The sequence below is a fragment of the Coloeus monedula genome (assembly GCF_965178545.1).
Source record: "Coloeus monedula genome assembly, chromosome: 7".
Classification (NCBI taxonomy): domain Eukaryota; kingdom Metazoa; phylum Chordata; class Aves; order Passeriformes; family Corvidae; genus Coloeus; species Coloeus monedula.
This window is the reverse complement of record NC_138787.1, coordinates 9,163,525-9,182,730: the sequence shown is the minus strand read 5'-3', so window position 1 is coordinate 9,182,730 and position 19,206 is coordinate 9,163,525. Positions and strand designations below refer to the sequence as shown.

The following is a 19,206-nucleotide window of genomic DNA, read 5'->3' as shown; positions in this document are numbered from 1 at the left end:
ACACACACTCCCCCCAAATTCTGCAGCTCTTTCTTTAGTTTCCTGGATGAATCCTCTCAGGGAGCATGTTTTTACAAGCACAGATGCTACCTTGGAAAAAAAGAAAGGAGGGAAGGGAGCCAAATGGGTGTCACACTTCAGCTTGGCAGCATCTTGCCAACATGTGCCCCAAAAAAAAGGAAAAAGAAGGACTGCTTTTAGCAATCAAAACTGAATATAAAATCAGTGCAAAACTATGACTGTAAAACCCTCAGATTGTCAAAAGGACTGAAGGAAACGCCTTGTAGCCAAAATGACATCCCTGACCTACTTGTCCGCGCTGTCACGTACCTTGGGTAACCTTTTCATTGCCGTGCCTTCCTTCAAACCTCTCTGACAATTTTGCCATTCATACTTGCTTTCAGTTGTAATTTTTTTAGTTTGTTTGAAGTGTGCAACCAGAAAGTAAAGTCTCATAACGCCATGCTGGCAGACATAAATATTAAGTCAGAGACCTTTTCAAACACTGCTTCTCTGTGGAAAACAATCCATTCAGACCTGGAGTTCCTACTGGAAATTAGGGGGCAGCCTGGTAATTGGATTAGGGTGTGCTTTTATGTGCAGCAGTTTCTCAAAAGGAAGTTCCTGCTTTGTTTCATTGATTGCCTGGCTGATCGTTCTGCCGGTAAAAGCTACGAACATAGCTGAAGGGGCAAGGATGGATGGAAAATGCAGCTCTGTGTTATGTAAGACGTGCCTGTTCTCTGGGTACGATCAGGTGGATACAGGTTGTAAGTGTATCTCCATTCAAACTGGAAGCATGCTTTGTTAATCTGCAGTTTAATTGCTTAAAAGCGATTTCTATCAGTGTAGTCCTTAAAATCTGGAAGTGCTGCTAGTTGCACCAGTACTTAAATTCCTGGAGCCCACCTGCATAGGTGCCAAAGAAGGGGAAACCTCAGGACATCTGGGATTGGATGTGCAAACTGGAGAGCTTTGGAGTCTGTATTGTTCTGGAGACTGGAGGGAAGAGGAAGAAACTGTATTTGACTTCCACATTTCCAGAGGGGGGCTAGAAATACCACATTAAATTTACAGCTGTGATCCCGGGAACACATCAGGCTCAATCATACATAGTACAGGAGTTAACCTGGCAGGAATTGCAAGGGCATAACTTAGGGCACAGCAAGGCTGCTCTGAGAGCACTTGCACCCCCTTTCTCCCATTTCATCATCCCCATGGAGGAAAAGATATGGCCTAGGTAGGCAGGATGAATCCTGTTTTATTTCTGGATCGGCTCCTATCTTTCTGCTTGAGCCCCTTCCAAGCACACCCTCAGCTGGGAGATGGAGACATCATTAGTCATGCGACTGGTCCCCCGGGGCAACGCCAGCCAAACGATCCTGCTCCCTCCACACATCAATATTCCTGACACCCGTCTTAAAACTTAGGTCATGCATATCCATCTACTTTTCAAAAATGTCAGAAGGATACAAATATCCCTTCACTATTTTTAGAGCCATATCAAAAGTATTTATCAGCTTTCTGGCACCTCATCCCATTTGTCATAGTTGATGCTATCTACTAGTTGGCAGTGGAGGATGAGGTGCTCTGGAAATGCAGTGGAGGGTGGATGAAACTCCATAAGCTGAGACACAGTGAGGGTGACTCCTGGGAGTTGTTGTGCCTGATGTCACAGTCAGGAAGTGCCTCTCACGGTCTTCTGAGAGCAGACAGAGCCTCAGGGCTCACAGGAGCGGCTCACCCTCACCTCGGTGTTTCCCAGCTCAAGGGGATGTGGAGGGAGCAGGGAGCTCAGCCAGGGAGCAGGGCTGAGCTGTGGGAGAGGAGGAGAGCTGATGTCTGGTGACCACCATCCACACTGCTGCCCACCAGCCCTCCCACACCGCCTGGTAATGGATGCCTCAGCGCACACCCTGGCTGTGCATCCCAGCTCCAGTGTGCACGAGGATGGGGCTCAGTCTGTGTGTTATGCATAATTCATACTGCACATGCAAGGTGGTACAGGAGAAGTGCTGAGAGCCGTGTTTTTCCATGCACACGTTGCTAACGGGAAACTCTTCCAGCTCCTCTGTAGCACATACCTCAAGGCCTGGCATCAGGCAGCTCTTTAATGTGCAGGTAACGTGTTCATCAGCCTCATGCCACAAAATTGGGCTGTTTTCATAGCACTGTTGGTTTTTAGAAGGCAATGTATTCAGGTTGAAACTTTGCCCACATACCATCTGCTTCAGCCTTATCTTCCCTTGACAAGAAAGCTGAATATATAATGTCCACTTGGCTTTCCTGGTGTTACATAAGGTTGTGGTTTTGTGTTAGGTCTGCAGTTTCGGAGCTCCTCAGCGGCTCCTGCAACATGCTCCTGCTCTTGTTTTCAAGTGGAGCATCAGTGACAAAAATCAATACCATCTTCATAGCTATAATGAATGTGACCCACAGGCTTTTTTAGGATGACCACAAGCTTCCATCATATGTCCGGAGCCTATTTGCAAATATTGATTGGTATTGCAGATTAGCTGTAGCCATTTCATATGAAATCTTAAGGTCTTGCAGTTCTGCTCTCCGAGCTTCGTTTGGTATCAAAGGTACAGCTATAAATCACAAGACCCACCCAGAGACACTACTGATAGCCAAGGTTGCCGAATTGTGAAAATTAGATGTTTCAGGGGTTTTTTAAGCTGCTTAAGGAGGATGGTTCTCAGTCAGCTCCAAGTGAGTGAAAGCACTGCTTTGGAATCGAAGCACTCTGTTTACTTGAAGTGGGGAAAAAAAAGTGGAACCTTCATATGCAAATGTATGGCATTTGGAAATGTCATATAGCCACATCTACATATAAATAAGCTGCTCTGGAGTGCTGCACTAGCCAGGCTGCTTTGATATAGAAATTGCATAGTAGCACACAAAGCAGAAACAGCAGGACGCCACTTGGTCAAGTTTGGGGAGTTTTGTTCCTTGATCATCACTTAACTAAGTTAACTAATATTGCTGTGTCACTGCTGTGCTAGGCTGGGAAGGGTTGTGAAGAGCTGCTGGTTAGTGAGAATCGTGTGTGCACTGCTGGGGCTGTGCAGTGTAGGGATGGTGGTTTGTCTCCTGTGCCCCAAAAGATAGTGCTGCACACAGATATGTTCCTCTGGCAGCGTCCCTCCTAGCCACTCTCTGCCTCCTCTGCAGATCCATGCCTGCTTTCTCTGAAGGAGACACCATTTGGTTGTATAAAGAAGCATCTTGTGCTGCTAACATCCACATACTGGCGTGGTATTTCCATCTCTATTTAATCTGGTATTAAACAGTAAATTGAAATTCTCAGGCGTACTTTTTCACAGGGGAGGACATAGAGGAGCCCTGATCTGGTTGTTCCTGTCCATTTTTTACCCCCTCCAGCACCAGCACTAATGAGTAGCTGGAGGAGAGGTGGATGGGAGAGAAAACAAGCCTTTGGCTCAGCTGTTGGGAGGAATTTCTCACAGAGGGTGACACCCGCTCCGCTCGCACAGTGCGCGTGTGATGGATCCAGCACTCGCCCCTCTGCCTTCAGGCACGCAGCCTAATTGGAGGGAACCTCACAAATCTCTAAACTGACATCAACTCTTTTTCAACACAGAATTACAATAATAATAAGGTTAACTCATCCTCTAAGGGCTCTGTCATGAGCTGCCTAAGGAGATCATATGCAAGGAGATAAACTATGACTTTATTTCTTTACACTGCTGGATTCTGAAGGGGGAGGATGCTGCTCCCACAGGGCTGGTGGCATCTCTCTTAGGCAGGAGAATCTGAGTGAAGGGAACGTCAGCAGCTTGCCAAAAACAAAGAGTAGCTGAGTTAGCACAAAGAGGGATTTAATCTATTCTAAGAATGGAGTTAGCATAGATTTATTCAATCCTGACACAAAAGAAGGCAGCACAAACTGTAAGGGCCTCTTTACCCAGGGCTTTGATAAATCCACAGTACAGCCCCACATCATTAAATCACAACCCTAGGAATGACTGCAGCCCTCAAGACCGGCCCCCATAGTGGCTGCCTTAAAGAGCTGTGTGTTATTTCACCCACAAAACTATGGGGAGATGGCCTGGGGACAGCTGACACAGAGACAGCACGAGGAGCCAGAGACCTCGCCAGTCTGCTGGCCTGGGAAGTGGCAGGTGCTGCTGGCACATGGGGTGAGCTGCTCTGTGGAGCTGCTGGAGGGAGAGCTCAGTGCAGCATCCTCCTCTTGATGTCCTGGAACCAGCTGTGGAGAGCAGCATCCAAGAGCAGTGACTTCTGCTTTTAGGGGTGGCCTCAGTCAGGCTGAGAGGATGAAACGTGGTGGCAGGGAAGCAGAGGAGGCTGGACAAGGGGAGGCTGCAGCCTGCCTTACCTCCCTGAATGAAACAATCACCCCAGGGGGGAGTTGAGTCTAATGTGAGCACCTGGACATGGAGAAAATGCTGCTTTGGAGCAACACATTAGCTCCTGTGAGGTTTTTCCCCTTTCAGTTTAGCTTATATTGCTGGGTGTTCCCATTCAGAAGTGCAAGCAATGGTTGCTGCCATGTACTTGCATCACTGTGCAATTTTGGGTTGTATTGCACCTTGTGTTGCAGTAACTACTTGGTAGCACCTCCTTGTGTGTGCAGGAGCCTTGCTTTGAGGAGCCTGTACAATCTCTAGGGTAAGGCATGTGTGAATTCAAGGGGACAACAGATACTGTGAAAACAAGGGGAAAAAAATAAGAAAAACAGTCCTGTTTAGTTTTGAGTAGACAGTCTTGTTATGTATGCAGGAAAATGATTAACAAGTTGCTTGATTTCAATCAGTTTTCTCAAAGAGGGAAGATATATTCACAGATGTTGTAAAAAAAAGTGCTTCTTGATTTCCAAAGTTCAGCAACAGCTTTAACATATATAGCATAGCCCCCATATATATGCTGACAAGCTGAAAGTATTTTGTTCTCCATTTGAACATCTGGGGATTATTAGTGTCTTAATTCATTGGTTTCTATTATTAATTATGGCAGCAGGCTGAATAATTACGATGCATTGCTGCAAAGACAGAGCACAGTATTTTTTTTCAAAGTGCACTAGGACATCTTGCCATCATCTCAAACATAAAAAGCCCTAGATTATTTTTAAAAAGGAAAGTGGATTTTATCTTATTCCAGGGAACTGATTTGCATAGGGACATTTAAAATTAATAAATTACTATGTTCAGCAAGCCTATTTTGTGCCTGAGAAAAGAAGTGAATGTAATTTATTTCACCATGTTCCATCTCTTTTTTTCCCCTTGGTGAAGCAGCTAATATGGGAAGGGTATTTTTTGTGCAGTTGATATAGAAAAACTAGCTTCAAGTTTGTACTTGGAGTGGCTGCAGGAGGAATTTAGGCTCAGGCTGCAGCATAGTGGTGCCAGACGTTTTCAGCTGACATTTGGTGTCTCATTTTCCACTTGCTCTCAGGGAGAGTGGGCTGGTGAGCTCCCTCTTGAGCAGCAGCAAGCACTTCCTTCGGAATTCTCACTCAACGCCCACCCAAACAGTGATTTTCAGGCAAGCTGCTTGCACACATTTTCTTTGTTGTTAAGAGGCGCTCTATAATTGTAAAAGCAAGGTTTCAGGGGAGGGAACATGCGGGGTGAAGGTGCTCCCCAGGCTGCCCTGAGCAGCTGGCAGCAGCGCAGTGTGGCCGTGCAGCAGGGCAAGTTTGCCAAGGATGCTCTGCCTTGGAGCTGGTCAGCAAAGACCCAGGAGGAATCTCTTTTCTCTCATCAGAGCTGGGTCTGAACTGGGATTTATCATGGCAGTTCTTCATTACAAGTGATTAGGAAGCCTGCCTAAGGACTTCATCCCTAAGTTGCTGTGGGACCTCATTTACTGTTGGATGCTACTGAAGAGGGGGGAAAGTACCAGCAAACCTGCTAAAGCAATTCTGCACTTTTGGAGAGAACAGCACCATTACCATCCTCCTCCTGGGCCTTTGAACCACTCCTGCAGATGTTCGTGGTCTGAGAAAGTTCTGTTTTACATCAAAAGAGCAGCAGTTGCTGACTCTGTGAAGACTGAAGATGAGTAACATAAACTATCCCTAGGCTTATGCACAGGGTTCAGATTCCCACCTGCAGTCAATCAGCTGAAGCTCTTTCCCAAAAGGCAGGGCATCCCTGCCTTTGCTCCACAGGTGGATACTCTCTAGATGTTTGTTTTGATTTCAAGCAAGAATTGTACATGAAGCATCTTTCACCCAGAGCAGAAGAGCTTTCTTAAGAAAGTTTCTAATGCTATGCTCCGCAGCATCTCTTTGGGAGAGCCAGCAGGGAAGTGAAAGGAGTGAGGGGGGTATGCTTCCAAAAGGGGCTGAGAAGGTTAAAGACATACATCTGATCCAAGAAACCCTGTTTCCCTTCATATGTCCTCTGATAATGTGGTGTGTGAGGAGTCACTACTTCAATATCAGCAAGAGCTTCCGTCTGCAAGTTTGACTGACCTCAGCAGTATTAAAAGATTAAATTATTATGTAAGTCAATTCTCCTTAACCACTTTTTTCAATGAGATAGGTGTCAAAATAGCTTCTGCTGCACATCATTCACTGTCTCATCCCTTATTTGATGAAATATATGTGTATATATGGATTTTCAGGACTTCCCTTGGTCTAGGGATGACTTTACACTAGGTGTTAACACTGTACACAAGCCAATATTTTCTCATATGGGCATAGCCTAATAGTTATTATTTCCAAAGCTCCCACATTACCTGCTGTACATCAGCTAAAATGCTAATATCAGAATTTACAGGCTGTGGCTCTCTACTTTGCTTGCTTGAAATCACCTAGAAAGTCTCACCGATTCACACATGAAGAATGACAGAATTATCAGCCCTGCAGAACTAATTGTTAAATGCCTGGCAGTCAATTCTTGGATGCAAGAATCCTATTTTTGCCTAGATTTTTATTTTAATTCCTCTAAAGTGGATTGTAGGACCTTATGTCTGGAAAGAATTTTCTGGGCACTCCAGATAGTACTTCATATAATCCTCATCAAGGGCACTAATGGATTTATTCCTTTGTCAGCGGCACTACTGCACATGTTTGGTTGTGGAACAGAAGCTCCACGTTAGCTCAGAGGGGAGCTTGGGGACCAGTGAGGGCTGCCCAGAGAAGAGTCTGGCTGCTTTGTTTTCATCACTTGCAGAGTCACATCCTGCAACCAGGCAGATTGTTCCAGATATCTGCTTTCACTGATATAGTTACCTGAGGATCTGAAGGGTGTACATTCAGCTTCCGAAGACTGAAGGAAAGCCATGTAGCCAAACTAGAAATTAAATTCAGAATGATACAAGATATATTTGAAATAATTCTTCTGCTCCTTCTTAATGAAAGACAGGAACAGGCACAGATATTAATTTAGACAAGATGGCTTTAAATAATTTATTGAACATTTCAGAAGACAATCCATCAAGAAATGCAAGATCACTGCGTGGGTGGTCAGTCACACTGGATATCTTTTTAGGATCCAGTTTATCCCAGAGAAATTGCTCATCATCTCAGCATCTCCCTGCCATCCACAGAGAGGTTGGAGAACAAGAGTTCAGCTGGGAGATATTTTCCAGTAAGAGAGATGATAAACTGTTTCAGGCTACACAAAGTAGCATCTGGCCTCCACACACTTAAAAATAATGTGTTTTGACTAGTGTGTCTTATTTGATAGGCTATCATGTCATGTGCTGGCACTAACAAGAGATGCGAACAATATGAAATGTCATGTTAGGCTAAAGATGCAAAAAATGCTGCAGAAATGCAAAAGATGTTGGCTTCATCAAAGTGACTTTTTCGATCAGAAAAGCACCTCAAGATTTCTGAATACAATTGTTCTGGAGGGTGAGGGTGTATTTCTTTTTTGAAATGAAAAGGACAAGCATTTTGAGAAACATGGCAGGAATTTCTTTTGTCCAGAGATAGGAGAGACTGACCCAGTCAGTCCAATTTTTACCTCTAGTCTTTACAGCTGGCTTCTGCCTCAAATCCTGTCCATCACAAAGAGGTACAAGTCTGTCCTTCTGGCACAAATAAAACTTTCCCACGTTGTTGCCAATAACAATGCAGTAAGTCTAGTGTGTGAAGAGCAGCTACTGAATTTAACATTACTGAAACCTGAGTAACTTTGAATTTGGTCTTTGTCATTGCTTTATGCATACAGATCTGCTGTGCTTGGAAAAAAGTGGGTTAGTCTGTATTTAGCTTTGCTCTCTGCAGGTGTGAGGTGGGTGTGGTAAAGGGGCTCCTTAGTATAGTGATACTGCAATTTGATTAGTGCAATTGCATCCAATACTGAATTTATAAATAATCCAAAGTTATAATAAGGGTGGAAGTCTTAATTTATTTAATTCAGGTTTAATTTTTTAAGATATGTACAGTTCTTGTTTGCTTTATAACCTCAGCATGGTTTTATTTTTAGAATCAATTTATAGTTCTTGTTTCATGGTGATGTAAACCCTGTGATGCGTTCATAAGGCTTGGTATCTCATCAACAGCTGGATTGCTGAACGGTGCTCACGTCCTTCCAGAAATGGGAGCAGTCAGTTTTAACGTGAACGGACTTTTCAAAGCATGCCTGGGTGTTTAGGTCTCTACATTGGCTCTGAAAAGATGGGTTTTGTAATGGAAAAAATAACCTGTTTTGAGGCAGGGAAATATTTTGTGTGTGTTCAAAATGTGCTGAGAGGGAGAACTTCTCAGTCTGAATGAAATGATGTTTTTATTGTGGTCTGTATTTTGAGTAACCAAAACGGCAGATCAAACTAAATATGAGCTTTTCCCCCTCTCTGCCTTTATATTAAATCCCTGACTCTTTCAGAGGAGTCATCAGTCAAAATGAGATACAGATACAGATAATTTGTGTCTAAGTTTTGTGGGCTCTTCTGAGCCAGGTGACAAGTGTTCCTGTATGAAGTGTTTACCCTATGAAGTGTTTATCCTACAAATGCTAGCAAAGCTTGGGCCGTCTCATTTTAGATTCAGTAAAGCATTTTCCATCACAACATTATGCTTAGAGGTGTAATTACAAGTTCTGCATGATCCTAGATTTACTTTAAAGTGTGCTAGAGACCTTGTTAAAGAAAACATGGTTTCTACCCACATGATTGCTAGGCCTACAGCCTACACACAGTGAGAGCATCTGCACGTCCAGATAGGTCCTGGTCCCCCTTTCAAGTCCTAGATTAGTCTGTCCTGAAAGTTACAATTCTCCTCCATCTTGAAGTGTGCCTTTAAAAAAAAAAAAAAAACAAACAAAAAAAAAAACAAAAAACAAATGATTTCGTACTGTTTTAACCACACTGCTGGCTGTGATCTGAGAGAGGAGGGATTCTTGCACTGAGTGGTGGTGCATAGACATGGCAGAGATACCTCAGTACCTGAGAAGGAACAATCAGAAATAAACACACACATGGGTGTGTGCACACAGAGCAGTCTCCTGTTCTTCAGAGAGGAAGCAAATTTCCTTTGGTAATGGAAGATTTGAAGGAAATGGCATTATGTTCTCCACAACAGAAAAAAATGTGTATTAATAAGGATCCCATATTTCTCGCTGCAGTTTCCTGGACAGAAATAGATTTGAATGTGGGCCATAGCAGAGGTCCAGCACACCCAGAATCCATCAGGCACAGTGCATAGGTGGTCACTATATGGGTATGGAGTCCCACAAGTCCTGAGCACATCGGGATCTGTGTGTGTGCCATGAGCAAGTCCACGGACAGCTGACACATCACACACGTTTATTCTGTCTGGGAGGATTTCCAGGGGCATAAAGGAACATGCATGGAGTCCTGGTGGGGTGATAACTCTGTGTATATATTTCATGTGTTGGTAGCCAGTGTCTCACTTAGAGGATGATAGGCAGCCAAAAATGTTTAGTGCCAGACCAAAGGGACCTTGTGTTCCCACATTTTCTGATAGCACAAATTCCTGGGCAAGCTGTCAAAGGAGGTTATACCATACCTCTAACCTGCCTCCTGTCAGCACATCCTGTCTGTGCTGTCCCAGAGACAGCTGTCAGCCCCCAGCCCAGGAATTCTCCCTGCCCCTGATGCTCCTGTGCTGCATGGTCCATAACAGCCTCCGCCAGCCTCCAGGTATCCCAATGTAATCAGGGAACAGGGGGAGGTACACGGGCTTGTGTTCAGCATATGTGCATTTGAAAAGATGCAATAGGGATCCATAGTGAAAATCCTAAGGATGAAAGAGAAGCTAATGCTGTCAGCAGGGATGTAGAGGTTGCCTGTCATTCTCATTTGCTGGGAGCTGGTCCTCGCCTGTTTCCACATAAGGACAATATAACCAACTTTATTAGTGCAAGTGGTTAGAGACTCTTACAACTCTCCTTGGACAGCAGCGACAGAAAAGAAATTCATTATGAAAATCTGACTCTTGGATCTGCTGCACACACTTTTCCCAGAGGTGGGATAATACCTAAGCATGCCTGCTGCCGGCATGGCTGGCTTGGAGGCAGAACACAAATTGCAATTGTTTTATAACACTCAGGGACTTCCTTTGGAAGATAAAAATGCTTCAACTTATTTGTGTGCAAACTACATTTCCTCAGACATCCATCACGAGATTTCTTTCTTCTGTTTTTAATTAATCATGGCTAGAAGATACTGTCACAGAAAAAGGAGTGTTACCATTTGAGGCATCATAAGTATAGGTTAAATGGAAGAATTTGCCAAAATTACCCAGATTAATTAATACCTTGGTGGCCTACAAAATTCATGTGAGTTCATGGTGGTGACACTCTGCTTCATCCTGTGTAGTTGAGCACATACCTGTTTCAAAACTAAATGAAGCCTCCATTTGCATGGCTGCATGAAGGGATTTGCAGTCTCAGTGACTCTTTAACTGCTGCAGAAAGTCAAACTAGTTTAAAGTGCTGGATGCTGTGGGATGTGGAGGAGGCCACTGGGCTTTGGGGCACGGGCACACAGCACTGATGCTAAACTTCAGCTCTGGACTCCTGCTCTACTTCAGCCATAAAATTATCTTTCTATATGTGTTCTGTTGAATGACCTAAAGTACTGTAATGTGTATTACATGTAAATGTTTAGAGTCTCTCTCCTAACCTTGTCTCAGTTTGAGGAGACAGTCCAAAAAGTATAACAGAATTAATCAGGTATTTTGCCTGTGCTATTCTGTCATAAGTTTTTGAATAGTCACATTATTTTCTCTGGTATCTCATTTGCTGCAACTTGACAGGAATTATAAAAGAATGAGATAAAACCTTGCAAATCTTCACATCAACCAACCTGTTTGAAGGGGCAAACCCTTATTCTTGCTTCCCATGAACAACATCTTTCACATCTTGTTCTTCTGATTTTCCTTTCTTTCATATGTTGAGTTCTTCCCATCATTTCACCTTATCTTACGTGGCCCAGTTAACGTTCCCTTCACCTGTGTTCACAGAGAATGCAAACAAACTGGAAGAAAGTGCAAGAGGGATCTACATCCCTTGTCCAGAGCATTACAATGGCTTCTGCATGCATGGCAAGTGTGAGCACTCCACAAACATGCTGGAACCGTCTTGCAGGTAACCCTTCTCCTACCAGCAAGGGAAGGCTACACACAGGGAAATACTGACTTACAGAAACATTTTGTCTAGATCAGCTGTGGAAAATAATGGCAACCATGGCCCTTTGTGCTACAAAATCCATCAGACTTAAATTATTCAACAAAGTCCCGGAAGTGTATTGAGTTATGAACAATGTTAGTTGACTGTAAAGCCATCCAGTAAGCTCCAGTTCTATTTAGATATGTTTTTAAAAGCCCTTCACAAAGCGCTCAGACCACGCTAGGTACCCTCCTCAGCCTGAGGGAGAGGATGTGTCCCTGCTGTGGCAGGAGTGATGCTCGTGGGGCAGCTGGCTGGGGCAGCGGTGGCTGCTTCAGCGGGGGGTGATTTTGGAGGAGGTTTGGGCAGACAGGAGGGATCTAGTGAAAGCACTGTAGTGCTCCCACAGTGAATGCCTCCCTGCACAGGTGCAGATATTACTTCTGAAGTCCACACAGTGGCCAGGTGGCTGGAAAAGGACTATTACACGTGAAGCACCATTTCCTGGGACACTGGAATGGGAGCGCAAAGATAGAGAACAGACTTTCTCCCCAGGGCAGAACCTTAAGCCAGCTTCTCTGGGCTCACACAAACAGCCAGGGCACGTTTTGCTCTTTGCAGCTGCAGCATTTTAGGTGCTCCATTCAGCTGGAAAATGTCCTTTCCTCAAGGTGCTGGCAGCTGTGGGAATGCAGAAGAAAAGGGAGGAAGCTCAAGGCTTAACCTATCAGGATTAGTGCTCCACTAACACACATGAGAGGAACCCAGGCCGTCTGTCTCAGTCCCTGACAGTTGCTGCTGCCACTGACCTGGATTTTCATATCTTGCTTGGCCAATTAAGGGGAAACAGGACAAAGGCTAGAACTGTAAAAACACTGCTTGGCCCCAAAATCACAGAGCAGAGTGGAGATGTCAGGCTGCAGGATGGGAACTGGTGAGCAGTGCAGCAAGCAGGATCGGGGTGGATGGCTGCAGCATCAATAGAGGGGTTTTTTATAGCAACCAGATGAAATGTAAATGATGTATCCACTTTCAGGAGCATCTAATCACATTTCATATGGAGCCTGGATGATTGCTTATCACCTCCTTAGGGATAATCTGCATAAGGAACCACAACTCGAGGGCTTTTCACCCTCCCCCACCTCCCCAAAGAAAGGGAGAAGTCTAAAGTATGTTGTGCAAGGAACTAAATGAGTTCTCATCACAACGTGCAACTAGTTCCACTTGAAGCCAGTTATGTCTCTGTCCCCTGGGCACCTCCTGGCACTCTCACAGTGTTGTTCACTCTCACAGACCTTGGTGACACTGAGGACCAGAAGTCTTCCCTCTGAGAGGTTGAGCACTCACTGGTACTCTCTCTGTGGGAGTCCATTCTGGGAAAAAAAAAAAAAAAAAAAACACCACATAAGCTTATGCTTCAGCCACTAATTTTTTTTTTCCAGATATAATTTTCCCAGCATTCCTTGAAAGCAGCAGGTATAACAAGAAAAAAATATGTTTTGTTTCAGATGTGATGCCGGCTATACTGGACAACACTGTGAAAAAAAGGACTACAGCGTTTTATATGTGGTTCCAGGTCCAGTACGATTTCAGTATGTCTTAATAGCAGCTGTGATTGGAACTATCCAGATTGCTATCATCTGTGTTGTAGTCCTCTGTATTACAAGGTCAGTATCTCTGGTACTTCACAGTAGAAAGAGAAAAGACTTTTGTTTTTCCTGCAATGTGCACTGATTATACCGATTTCTGCAGTGACACTACTGATAACAAATGCTATTTAATTCACCAACAAACACAAGATATCATCTGGTCCAGCCAGCCAGTGCTCCTTCGTTATTATGACTGAATTTTTGCTTCCATCTTAATCAAACTTAGGGAGCAACGGTGCCTACAGCAAGCGAAGTTCTCTATTTTGTATTCAGATGCTTGGACAAATATTGTTCATATAAATAAGGGGAATATAAATACAGCAGCTGGATCAACACTTAATAAAACTAATCATATCTCCATCTGGTTTCCTTAAGGGCCCATTCCCTTAGTCCTAATCAGGCAAAGCAGACAAACTTTTAAGCCTGTTTGCAACCCTGCTGATTAAATGATTTCATTAGGCTTGAGTGCATGTTCAAAGGCACTGCACATGTTTTAGGGTCTTCCATATATGATGTACTTGGGGTTTTTTTCTTTAGTGAGGAGCAGAGGGTTGTGTGAATGGAAAAGATAGCCCCAGGGTAGTTCAGAATGAGAGGGGTAAATGCAATCCTTCCCCTCCATGTGTTGCTCTACTCCCCCACTTGACTGTGTTACTGTGTCTGGGAGAGCTTGGGGTAAATTCTGAAATGAACTTACCATGTCAAACATCTACGGGCTTCTCTTAGAAATCACAAGGTTAAATTAAGTCAGCTAGCAGCACCAATAAATCACTCTTTTACAAATTATTTTCTTTTTAAAATAAAAAAAAAAAAGGCCAGGTATCATACCTCCATATAAAATAAAATCTACTTTATTTCAGTCCCTGTGTTGCACTACTTGGCGGGAAGACAAGTGTAGAGCATTTGTTCCTGGAAAAGACAGAAAAAAAAAATTCATAAATCCTTCTCTGGCCTAAAGGCACAAAACAAAACCTATTTTGGCCAAACTGAGTTCATCACCTGAATGGCAACTACGGAATGAGTCAGGAGATTACAGGAGGTGGTATTCACAGAGGTAATTCAAAGGACCAAAAATATAGCATGTAATGAGGAAAGAAGGTAGTGAAGTAGCTGATAATGGAACAAATGGGTATTGTTTTGTGAAGTGACTAGTTTTGTCACCTTGATGCAGTGAGCAAAGTACTTTATTCTGAAGAATGAAGACAGGGAGCTCTGAGTGATCTGGTGCTGTAATGCAAATTAACCATCACACTGTTTTCATACAGAGACAGTACCTTTTCCCCCCACACTTTGTAACCAAGTCAATTTATGATCTTTTGACTTTTTTCTGTAATGCATGTAATTACTGCAGAGCATCCTCCATCCCAGCATAATGATTTGAGATACATTTGCAAAATGGTGCTCTTTAAGTGGCCTAAGAGAAATCCTCATGACAAGAGAGTGTTGTAGCAGCATATGCATAAGCAATTGAGTTTATGAAGTTGTCTGCTTTGGAGAACCTGACTGTACTGGTTTGAACTCCACACCCTGAGTTCTTGAAAGTGCTGAAAACACCTTGCCAAGTTCCTGGGAGAAAGAATGGAAACTTTACTCAGAGGCCACTGCGGCCAAATTCTTTGCTGCTCATTTCAGTGCAACTTCACCTAATTAATTTATCAAGTGAGTTTGGTGCACTGTGTTCATTTGAGCTGCACAAAACTACCACTGTAATCTTCCAGCTATCATTACTGTTGTTGCTCTTAAAATCTTACCTGTATAAGTGGTGCAAATCCGTGGGGGTACCCTCCGTTGCTTTTAGGGCCATTGTTGCACAGACACTTTAATTGAATAAATGGGCTGCTGACAGCTAAGGTTTGCCCCTTCCTCTGCCTCCTGGGCACTTGTCCCTCCAATGCTCTGTTGCCACCATTACCATTTCTTTAGCCACGCAAACAACGCAGTCAGGGGATGGACTCAGCTGAAAACGAAACCAACAGAAGTGATGATTGAGGTTTTACTGACTCAGTTCCTGGAAGAGGTCGGCTACTTGACTACTCATCACTAGTGCCAGCAATGGGAATAAGCTTCTGGGGTGGAGGAGTAGGGAACCAGAGGCCAGGAGGTGAAATAGTGAGGCACAGTCTGCCCAAGGACTTCTAGCTTGGAGATAAGGCAAAAAAGGAAGCAGTGATAAAAGTGAAGGAGGATGGCAAATAATATAGATATGGCATAGTGTCATAATGATTCTCAGCAGTTTTCTTTACAGCTTTGCATTTCTAGTGCTTCCCTAATGTTTAGTCACAGCAGCTTATTTATGTGAAGAAATAACTTGATTAAAAATGAATGCATAACGTGTTTTACCTGCTATGAATCACATTGTGAGTAACTCGAGCTTTTGAGCAAAGCTTCAGTGGAGGGAGAGAGGGAGGGCAGCCTGTGCTCCAGTACTTGGTTTACATCGATGTAACTGCTGTGTTCGTAAATGAATGCATCCCCCACACAGTGCACTACAAAGGACTTTTGATTAAAGAGTTGAGGACCAAGGAAAACCTATCACTCCGTTTTAGCAGATGATTAAGTCAAAAAAGCTGGTTAAATGCCAGTGCCCCTCTTAAGAATCCCTGCTGCACTTCAGACATGGCCCACCTGTAAATGCAATTGCACTGCGTGTAAGCAGCCGCGGTGTTGGTGCTGGGCCCTGGGGCCTTCCCAAGCTCCCAGACATTGGTAATGTACAGTTGAAACATGGGCATTTTTGGTTCAAAGATGCTTTTTCATCATCTTAATTGGAGTAATCTCTACAGTTGAATTGATTTCTCTCGACCTTGAAGTAAGCAACTGCGTAGATACCGTCAGTGTTGGTTTGAGGAAAGTGCCTGTTCATCTCCTTGCTTCCAGCTGGAGCAGTTAGTGTCCACCATGGGATTGCTGACCATCCTGATCATCCCCCAGCCACCTGGCTCCTCCGTGTTTCATAGAAAATCAGTCTGGTTGTGCCCACTGTGCCCTGGTTCCCTAATCCTGCTTCGCATGGCTGAGCACTGGGGCAAAGCAGGGCTGTAACTCCTGATGCTGGAGGCTCGGCAGGAGCCCTGGAAGCTGGGCTGCACTGTGTGGCCGCCGGCCGCGGGCGTTGGTGGGGCTGGCTCAGCTCGTGGAGGTGTCCCTGGCCGTGTCCTGCAGAGCCCACGGGGCCCCGCTGTGCATCCCTGGCCGGCCGGGCAGGAGAGGCCGCGCGGGGACAGCGGGCAGGAAGCGCTCGGTGCACATGGCACGCCGGCAGTGAATCAGCCCTGTGTTTGCTAACAACGGCTCCCTGACTCACTCCCAAAGTTTGAGCGCCTTTTCAGGGAACTCGCAGGGAATAATGAGTTTGTCATGAGATCACAGACCAGCTAAAGTCTGCCTTAGTTCTGTAATGAAAGCTCTGCTGTGACCCTTGAGAGCACAGGAGACACAGGCTGGTTTTTCCTGGAGTAATGATAGCAGCCTACTTCACTGCTTCCCAGGAAGGAACGAGGCAAAATATAGCCCACAGCCATACAGCTTCTCATGAGGGGGTGGTCCTGGTGGCTTAAAAGTGAGGCAAGTCAGGACAGTCTGACCCATATTTTGCTAGACACTTACATAATTGTATTCCAGCATTTTTTTAAATGCTTCCTAAGTTCTTAGGCTCTTGTTTAGCCTTTCAGTTGACGTCACAAAACTATAACATCACTTCCATTCAACGGGGGGGAGAATGACTTTTTTTACTTTAAGGGGTCAATAAAAATCTATTTCACTCTGTTGTGCTCTTAGTTATTTCACACAGAGCTTCAGGCAAGTGCTTTAAGCTCCCACTGCACTGAGAAGGTGCATAACCCATAGGGTTTCACACGGTGTTGCTGGAAGCCCTCCTGTAACAGAAGAACAAGCCAGCCCCATACAAAGGGAATGTTTTTCCATATCAGCATGGTCTGGAGTACTCTGGGGCCTCTTCTTGTGGCACTCCAAGAGGGTGTTTCAGTCTCTGTTGTGCAGCTGCCCAGTTTCTACCATAACCACCCTTGGCTTCCAGCTGCTTAGGACTTCCTGTGGCCTCCACCCGGGATTAAACTTCTCCGTGCTTTCTGCCTGAGGGTGCCTTTCCATGGGAGGGAACCAGAAACACACAATTAGCTTTCCATTAGGGGGAAACGTGGCATCCCCACAGCTGGTGTTGCTGCAGGTGAAAGATTGAAATGTGCTCTCACTGAGGAGCACCATAGGTCCTGAGGACAGCCTCTGCAGCTGTCCAGAGGAATCTCAGATTTGGGGCTTTCCAGCACAGTTGCTTTCCACACCAAGCCAAGCAGCTGTGGCATGGTGCAGGCACCTGTAAGTAAAGTAGCTGTTTGCTCATGGGCTGAAGCATGGAGCATTTCCATGAAGGCTAAGAGGGACTGCAGACTCTTAGGGCCTTGGAAAGGCAGCCCCTGCAGCCACTTTGTAAACACATCACAGACCTGGGACGTTGACCAGGTGAGCATGAGACCGTCCTGGGTCTTCCACCTGTGCCTTGCTCAAAATAAACGCATTATTTAAAGCTGAGCAATGTGGTGCAGTTGGGACCCTTGTGATGCAGCAAGAGTGGCCAGTGTTCAGGAATCTGAAAGTCTCCCTTGCCATAATTTTGTTCACAGTATGTTTGGGGGGGGTTGTGGCTTTTTTTGTGATGCCATTGCCATTAGCTTGCACAGTCCATTTCATTGAGGAGGAAGCACGCCAAGGGCTGGAGGATGCACCTCTCGCCCTCGCATCCCTGCTGCCCCCGCCACCTCTTGAGCAGATGTGTTGCTAAGAGCCGTGTATTCTCACAACTCTCTTTTCCAGGAAATGTCCCAGGAGCAACAGAATCCACAGACAGAAGCAAAACACAGGGCACTACAGTTCAGACAACACAACAAGAGCATCGACAAGGTTAATTTAAAGAGCGCATGTTTCCACAATGGCAAAACTAACTGCAGAGAGCTTGGACTACAAAATACAGTATTATAGACAAAAGATTAAGACAAGATCTACACATGTTGCCTTGCATTTGTGGTAATCTACACCAATGAGAACATGTACTACAGCTATATTTGATTATGTATGGATATATTTGAAATAGTATACATTGTCTTGATGTTTTTCTGTAATGTAAATAAACTATTTATATCACACAATATAGTTTTTTCTTTTTCATGTATTTGTTATATATAATAAATACTCAGTGATGAGAAAAAAATTGCCTTTCTTAAATTTGCTGTATCTCATAGCTGTGTATAGTCTTGGGATATTGTATATGGACACTAACAAATCTCTTTTTTTTTCTTTTTCCAGTTCTAGTGGCAATTTTGAGTCTACTGAACTCAGTAGTAGGGTTTTGAGTTGGTCCAAGATCAGCGACAATTATGGATGTGGGAAAGGTGAAGAATAATTTAACCTACATTGAGGAGGGATAAAATATTTCAGATCCGGAGTCAACTACATTTCATCAGCCTTCTTCTCCCATACCATCTATCTTTACTCTCCCGTAGTTTAGGAAGTCTTTGCCTTCTAAATTAAATCCTAACCGAAGGGGAAATGGAAATTCTCGGTAGCCGCAATGAGAGTGTCGGGGGTAATGTTTCCATTTGGGATGGAATTAGGTGTCTGTCAAGGTGAACCCTACGAGAACACTTCGCAGAATCTCCAACTCTGGTCACTGGAGTGAGTGAAAATTGCTTCTCACTCTTGATTGAAAATTATTAGGTTAAAAAAGTTAATAACATAATAACAGCTGAAATGCCAGTCCCATTTGTACCTCGTGAACATGCTGATATAATTTATTTTTTCTAAGAGAAGGTGAAAACCACTCAGAAAATACCTTATGAATAACTTTATGGGTGACCCTACTCCATTAAATGTAATGAACCCAAATGTTGGCTATACCTCAGGAAAATAAGGGCATGTGTTTTGTCACATCCACATGATGGACAAGATGCAGAGTTATTTCCGTGATAGCT

General features: G+C 44.3%; 1 protein-coding gene across 1 annotated transcript in view; it reads left to right on the top strand.

Annotated features, from left to right (window-relative positions):
• TMEFF2 (transmembrane protein with EGF like and two follistatin like domains 2) overlaps positions 1-18,665 on the top strand; it is a gene marked incomplete at its 5' end in the record, with an annotated part of 124,384 nt that extends 105,719 nt beyond the window's left edge. Inside the window, 4 exons of the mRNA XM_082285371.1 lie at positions 11,429-11,552; positions 13,082-13,240; positions 18,053-18,139; positions 18,542-18,665. Of these exons, the coding sequence (XP_082141497.1) occupies positions 11,429-11,552; positions 13,082-13,240; positions 18,053-18,139; positions 18,542-18,638 (467 nt within the window). The 3' untranslated portion in view covers positions 18,639-18,665. The remainder of the gene's footprint in view (positions 1-11,428; positions 11,553-13,081; positions 13,241-18,052; positions 18,140-18,541) is intronic.
• Positions 18,666-19,206: the final 541 nt, after the last annotated feature.